This window comes from Sceloporus occidentalis, unplaced genomic scaffold (assembly GCF_023333645.1).
Source record: "Sceloporus occidentalis isolate IW3139 unplaced genomic scaffold, rSceOcc1.0.p SCAF_221, whole genome shotgun sequence".
NCBI lineage: Eukaryota > Metazoa > Chordata > Lepidosauria > Squamata > Phrynosomatidae > Sceloporus > Sceloporus occidentalis.
This window is the reverse complement of record NW_028317201.1, coordinates 989,529-997,623: the sequence shown is the minus strand read 5'-3', so window position 1 is coordinate 997,623 and position 8,095 is coordinate 989,529. Positions and strand designations below refer to the sequence as shown.

The 8,095-nt window shown below is 42.9% G+C and overlaps 1 protein-coding gene across 1 annotated transcript; it reads left to right on the top strand.

The window, feature by feature from the left end:
* The first annotated feature begins 3,167 nt into the window (after positions 1–3,167).
* On the top strand, positions 3,168–7,096 carry LOC149277034 (E3 SUMO-protein ligase CBX4-like). Its single transcript, XM_089503136.1, has 5 exons — positions 3,168–3,236; positions 3,318–3,361; positions 4,253–4,318; positions 5,063–5,126; positions 5,816–7,096. The coding sequence occupies exons 1-5, from the start codon at positions 3,168–3,170 to the stop codon at positions 7,094–7,096; spliced, it is 1,524 nt and encodes a 507-aa protein (XP_089359262.1).
* The last annotated feature ends 999 nt before the right edge of the window (positions 7,097–8,095 follow it).

The window sequence follows — 8,095 nt, the reverse complement described above, 5'->3', positions numbered from 1 at the left end:
ATACACACACACATATATACATACATACATATGGTGGGTAATTCTTTTTAATGGGTAACCGAAAACAGATGTTTTTTCCCATCGAACCGTGCCCATAGGCAGTAAATTACTCAGCCTGGTAAGGGTTAAATCAATTTAATTGTGCAATAACTCAAATCAAACGATTTGCATAATCATTTGCATTCCTTTTCATTTTAAAAAAACGGAAATAGGGGTTGATTTCTGTGGCTGTCAGAGCCTTAAGCAGTGACAAAAGCCATCACAGCACCCTAAAATATTCGGGGTGACTCTTTCTGAGCCATACCTATAACCCATAAAAATGCAGTTATATAATGTAACCCCTGAGCTGCCGAATTGAGTCACTCCTTCTGGCAATCTTCTGCATCATAATAATAATTAATAATAATTAATTTGTGTCTATATCGAAAAAGCAGGTACATCACAATGCCCATAAACATCCCAAATAAACTCTTCTTTACTAAGCCTTTAATGCAAATTTTATATATATATATATATATATATATATATATATATATATATATATATATATATAAAATCCTACCTATACATATGCCCCCCACAAACACTAATATCGGAATATTTCTGCTGGTCTGGTATTGTAATCTATACATTCCTTCTAGATTCTGCTCAAGAAAATACAGATCCCCTCTGTTCCCCTCCAGTGAATTTAACGACCCACCATGTACACCCCATGTTCATTTACCTACCACCTATACAGTCATACTTGGAAGCTCCAAGTACCTCGACCCCCAACAAAGAGACCCATTCCCAACAACATTAGGTTCTAGAATAGTACAATAATATATATATATATATACACTAATATATATATATCGAATTTCTATGTACGAATTTACGTAAAAGTTATATATAAAGAGACATCAGAGCATATATGTAAGCGATCTACTAATAATGTATTAACTTCACACCCGGGGATGTGTTTCTATTCTCGGGGATAATTCTGAATTCATTTAAAATCCATTTTCTTCTGGACATTCACGCGTGAAGCAGTTAAACTAGTTACAGACTAACTACATACATCTCTGGCACTCACAGAGTTAATGCAATCAGATCCGGATCCTAACGCTATGAGATCCGGATTGTCCTAGGGGTGGAGTGGTAGGAATCTCAGATTTACTCGCGTGGAAATGTCACGGAATAAACACACATTAAACACACAAAACCTAGACAATTAGGATCTGGGTGTGACACATTTCCACCCAGGTATTTCGGCTTCCCTGAGCTATCGTGCGGACACTGTCTGCGGTAAACAACTCCCATCACGCTCAGCCAGAATAACTGGGTGTGAATCGCAGTCCCAGTGCTCTGTCTTTTGATTGCTGGTAATTGGCTTCACCCACGAAGCTGCAGACAGATCGGATACAATCAGCTATCGAGAGGAATATATTGATTTCACGGACGTTGGCAGAAGTCTGGTTACAATGTATCAGACCCCGCCATATGTCGGGTATACGGGAGAAATAAACGTCTATCTGTCTCACAGTACGGCTGTATAGATCGGTGACTCCTGGCCCAGCCTGCTCTGGGTGCCCGACTGGACATAATTCCATTCATTCACTCAATGTAATACACACACACACATATATATATATATATATATATATATATATGTATATATATACTCCTTCCATCCTTATATATAGAATCCTTACATCCTTATCTATATATAATCCTGACATACTTATATATATAGAATCCTTACATCCTTATATATAGATTCCTTACACCCTTATAGGATCCTTACACCTATATATATATATATATATATATATATATATATATATATTTATATTTACTTCTTCCACTAATATATAGAATCCTTACATCCTTATATACCGTATATATATATATATATATATATATATATTCCTTACATCCTTTTATATATATATATATATATATATATATATATATATATATATATATATATATATATAATCCTTCTACTCTTATAAATAGAATCCGTACATCCTTATATATATAGAGAGAGAGAGAGAGTCCTTATGTTCCTTATGTATAGCATCTCTCGGAATTAATATATCATTATGTATAGCATCTCTCGGAATTAATATATACAACATATGCCCAGTTAACAGAATTTTTAACTCCATATAACATCTGTGCTGTATCCAAACATATATTATATATATGTGAGGATGTAATATACCGCAATTCAAATATATACATGTCTTATTTCTTTATCTCTCTCTATCTCTCAACCATATCTGTGTTTATATATTATATATGTGTATAATGTATATATATATATATATATATATATATATATATATATATATATATATATCACACATATATTGTACATTAAACATATGCATTAAATAAACTGGTGTCATGAACCGGTTTAATCTCGTGATCCCCTCTGGTTCTAAAGCAGGATACAAACCAGTTGGGATTATGGTTACCAGTAACACCCAGGTGTCAGTCCCATATAGCATTACAGACTTAGAAAAAAAAACTCCGACCACACATCGCGAAAACCTCGACAGAAGAATAGTACATATCGCCCATATTCTTCCTGGCAGAGGTGTTTCGCGTAGTGACGTAATTTTGCGTTTTTAGCACCCGCTGTTTATGACTCATACCCCAGACACTGGTACTTTCTGACCCTGGTGGTGTGGACTGCAACTCCCATTATGCTCAGTCTGCCAGTTTCTGGCTGAGCCTGCCTGGAATGTCAGTTCCCACCAATGGGGGTCCCGAAAGCTGGCACATGCCCTTATTACTACGATTCGGGTTTCATCATCTTTTCCCTCCCTCTCCATTTCTCTGCGTCTCTCCCCATCTCTCGCTGTCTTTCTCCCCTTCCCCCCATCTACAGCTGAACTCTTCTCGGGGTGGGCGGGTATTCCAGCAGCCGGCGCCAATCAGAGCTGCCACTGGTTGCTCGGTGACAGGTGGAAGCTCCACCTTCGTGACGTCAAAGCGCGAGCCTTGCTTGAGTAGTGCTGCGGAGAGCGCGGAAGCTCAGAGTGCGAGAGATACGGGAGCGGGTCGGATCCTGACGCAGAGCGGAGCCCTGACCCTGGAGCGAGACATCACTAGAACCGTTCGTATTTATACTCAGCAGGCTGCAAGTGGGCCCCGGCGCCCTCCGCTGCGGGAGCATGGAGCTGCCTGCCGCGGGAGAGCACGTCTTTGCAGTGGAGAGCATCGAGAAGAAGCGCATTCGCAAGGTAAGGTGGGCTAACCGGGCAGCGGGGGGTCAGTGGAGGGTCTGCCGGCACTCGTCTCATCTGTGCATCCTTCTCCTGCAGGGTAGAGTGGAGTACCTGGTCAAGTGGCGGGGCTGGTCCTCTAAGTAAGTATACTGGTGTATAAATATAATATAGTATACCGTGCGTTTAAATATGTATGTAGATTGATGGTGAGAGTACACTGCTGTGTGTAAGTGGGGATGCTGCTGTAAATGCTTGTGTTATTCTGCGTATGAGAAGCGGATCCAGCTGCTGCCTCCTGGCATGCAGGCGTCCTGACTGCAGAGCGACTCGTTACCAGCTGTGTGCGCGCATTCCTCTGCTGTGCCCAGGATCACAACTCTCACTACCCTGGAGGCTCGTGATCTGCTGCAATCACCCCCTTTCCTTTAAATGGGGGGGGGGTTAAATTTCCGGTTGCAGACGGGTTAATGTTTTAGAGGCGGGGATCGTAGCTCCGGTGCTGTGTTGCAGGCGTAAGAAACCACCGCTGGCATGGAAGGGGTTAGGTTCTGGCTGGCACTTTCTTGGTCTAGAGTGGGGGGTTGGGGGCGCTCACTTTCTGCCAAGGCTGGAATTTCTTTCACTGCTTCCTGTCCTCTCCCTCCTCTCGCTCGCTCTCTGCGGTGGTTACACACTTTAACCCCCCCCCATCTCACACACACACACACACACACACGCTCGCACTGTGCGCTAATCACTAGATTCAGCAGCTGGCGTATTGACGCACCGGTGTTCCCGAGTATCAGCAGTGAGGACACTTGAGTCTTAACTCGGCAAGGCGTCTTGCTTGCTACCCGGCAGCTTGTTTCTCGAACGCGCCAGAAGCCATTTCTCTTCCAGAACGGGCACCGACATTCCAATGCGGTTTAACATTCTGGAGCGGTTGGGATTCGCTCGTCAGGATAGGACCAGCGATTGGGTTCTGGGTTTGCAGGAGACTTCTGTTTTCATCCAAAGTAGAGATTTCTTATGTTTCCTTTTTCATTTTTTAGATACAACACATGGGAGCCAGAAGAAAATATTCTGGACCCCCGGCTCCTTGTCGCCTTTCAGAACAGGTGAGAGACGATCTGGAATATCCAGTCCTCTTTATAGCCATAAACTCCTATTTACGGGGACGGGGGGGGGGGGGGGGGGGCGTCCAATCTATTACTTCTATATTCTTATGGCAAGGCTTTGATTCTGCGTGGAGCTCTTCTTAATTGCCTTGCAGGTGCTTGGTTTATTACCCCATCACAGTGCAAACATACGACGCTAAGAAGGGATATAATTTGAGGATGGGGGGGGGGGTTGTAAGAAAATTACTTTCCACCCCCCACTCCAGAAAACCACTCTTGGCTAATTTTGACGTTAAGTAAACAGTCTGGAGCAGGGCTTCCCGAGCTTTGAATTTCACGAAGGCAACCCTTTGCATCCTAATGAGATCATTAGCATGGATTCTGCATGCGTGCCCTTTACTGTTCACCTGGCTGGCACTTCCCGGGGGCAGTTGGCTCATGGATGCCCTCTAAGCTCTGTTCTGCCCCATCATCCTGTAAATGGAGCCGAATAATACTGCCCACCCTATGTCCCCGTTTCCATTCTGTAGAGCTAATGGTTGATTTCCACTTCGTAACCTTAAAGCCCCAAGAAGACTGTTGGGTTCTCATCAGGTGACTTCCCGCGTTGGATGAATTTCAAAAAATTTCAGCAGAATCTGAATTCCCCCCCCCCCCCCCTACTTTTACACCGTCTGTTATGTTCTTGTACATTGATGGGAAAGAATGTGTGTTCATACGCTGTATCAATCCGTTTTCTTCTAGAGAAAGGCAGGAGCAAATTATGGGCTACAGGAAACGTGGTCCCAAACCCAAACATCCCCTTACGGTAAGCTGAAGTCCAGTCCATCTTCTCCTCTTCTTCACCTCCACCAACAAGCATTAAGCGAGTCAAACTGCAAAAGAGGGGATCGTACCCCCCTGCCACCTCTATACCATCTTTATTTCGGGCATCTGGAGCAGTACCTCCCCTGATGTGCCTCAAGTTGTTGTTAAATAACAGCTGGAGGGCAGAACTTTTTGTTACCCTTGATCTTCAGTCTCGGTTAGGTCTGTCCATGCGCTATATTAAAAGTACACAAAAGTCTGTGTATAAATCGCTTGTTTCCTTTAGAGTGTTGTGGTGTAGGTGAGTTAAACCTGTTTTGCTATAATACATATGGTTTTTGGTGTCAGTCACTTCTCCTGCTCCTCTGCAACCAATGGAAAATTCTGCCGTATCGGGGAAGTAAACATGTTCTTGAAAGGTTCCCGAGAGCGGAATAACTCATGCAAATCGACATGCCCTGTCACTCGCGGCCATCCCTGTTATCTCCCTTTCAGTTAGAGTTGTTTGTTCTTCAGGTAGAGAAGTGTAGGGTAACATGTCATGTGCTCCTGTTGGATTAACCATGTCCTTTGAAGTTATTGTTTCCCAATGACTGCATGGGTCTGAAAAGGATCTGTTAAGACTTCGGCTGTGTCTAGGCGAATGCCTTTTGAGAAACCACCAGTATAATTTTCTTTTCAATTTTCCAGCTATCGTCATTTGCTCGTCGATCCAACGTCCTAAGTGATCTCCAAGATTCGTTGGTGGAGAACCGGACAAAACCTGACTTTAGTTCCATATCCAAGAGTCAACCTCACCAGTACCAACTAAACAGCAAGAAGCATCACCAGTACCAGCCAAATGGGAAGGATCACTCCGAGAAGCATCACTCCAGTAGCAAAAGGAAGTACTACTACCAGTTAAACAGCAAGAAGCATCACCATTATCAACCGGATCCCAAGAAACATGACCAGTATATAGCAGCCAAAGAATCGCAGGTGTCTATGGATCGCAGTTATTGGCACAAGGACTCGTGGATGCACAACCCATCCATGGAATTCGGGACTCAAGGAAAGAATTGCACTGCGTCTTCTGTAAATGGTGTAGAGAGAGACACTTTCTCAAGTGGAGGATCTGGAAGTACTTCTAAGGAAGCGTCTGGAAATGGGATTGGGGGTAAAATGAAGATTGTGAAAAATAAAAATAAGAATGGAAGGATTGTGATAGTCATGAGTAAATACATGGAGAACGGGATGCAGTCTGTGAAGATAAAGTCCTCTGAGGAGGAATGTGACGCTGAGCCTGGACGGAGGGTGGAGCCCACCTCCAACTCAAATGGGGACATGACTTGCAGATCGGTGGGTGAGAAACCGGAACATTGGAAAAAACGAGTGGAATCTAGAATTAGAATAAATGAGGGTAAAGGGGATGGGGACAGAGGATCCGTACAGCTGGCAGGGCTACGGAGGACGTATTCTACAGCTGATGGACTTCACGATCAGCCCTTGCAGCTTACCACCAAGAAAGACAGTAATTCATGGCCAAGTGTGACTAGCCCTTCTCCGTATAGCACTGAGTCTTCTAAAGACGTCACTTACTTTAATCCTAGGAAAAGGTGTCTGACTGAGACCAATGGGGATACAGACCCTTACAAGAAGTCACTCACTTCTAGGAGTGTGAGTGCGCCTGGCCGGCTCGAGGACCAGACTAATCAAGGTGCTCTTGCTGTGTCCACGCAAGAGCCGGATGTCATCCTTTTGGACTCGGATCTAGACGAACCCATTGATTTGCGTTGTGTGAAATCTAGACGTGACAGTGACCAGGAAGCGAAAAGACACACGACCCAAGCCTCTAGCGTGCCCCCTCAACCCATCGAGACTGCGAACGAGGAACCTCTCGCAGAATTCAAACCTTTCTTTGGGAATATTGTTATTACGGATGTCACCGCCAATTGTCTCACTGTCACCTTCAAGGAGTATATAACTGTGTGATTATCTTCTTCCTACAGTGATCTCTGTACAGACACAACTTGTAGAACATTTGGAAGACTGCCCTTTCTTCATTGTGTCGGATACAATCAGTTTGGTGGCACATGATGCCACTAGACGTTTTCTTTGTCTGATTTTTCCTGTTTGGCGGAGAAATATATACGGACATATATCCGTTTTTTTCCTCCAATCCTGGGTGTTCACGGAAGTCATAGCAACAACAAAAAATACAAAATACAAAAAAAAAGCACTTAACTGTTTGGGTCCACTGATGATTTACATGGGTGTGCTGTCTCTCTCTCATATATATATATATATATATATATATATATATATATATATATATATATGAATTTTTTGTTTTTAATAAGCATATTTATTTATATGTGGAAATACAACCAATTCCTTTGTTTCTGAAGCCCATCGGAGCGAAAAGTGTCCAATTCGAGTAACTATTTTCCTACCCTTATCAAAGAAACGTATGACCTTGACTGTAACCCGTGTCATAACTTGTATATTTTGTTTGAAATTTGTCTGTATTGTTAAGAAAAAGAAAAAAAAAAAAAAAAGTTTATGTAAAAAAAAAAAAAAGCTCTTTTTAGAATATGCTGCTATTAGAATTCTTTAATGCTTCCAGTAGCTGCTTGGATGTAAATATTCAATGTAAATGGAGAAATGTTGCGTACGCAGCGAAAGGCATCGCTGCCTTTTTGCTGGGGCTCTGTTACCTCTAACTTCAGGTGCTAAATAATACTGTATCATCTAATTATAAAGGAACTCCAGTCGCTGGTATGGCTTTTGTGTGGAAATGTTCTTAATGGGGTGGTGTTTCACGTGTAAACATATTCATGGGTCAGGTGTCATTTATGGGGTTGTGATTATACACAAATAATTGCCGCTTTTCTCGGTTTAAAGGGAGGTGCGTGACTATTTTTAATAGGGTAGAGTGGATAGTTTCTCCATCCCCCACCCTTCCCGCTGTGGGGTAAAAAAAAATCCCAA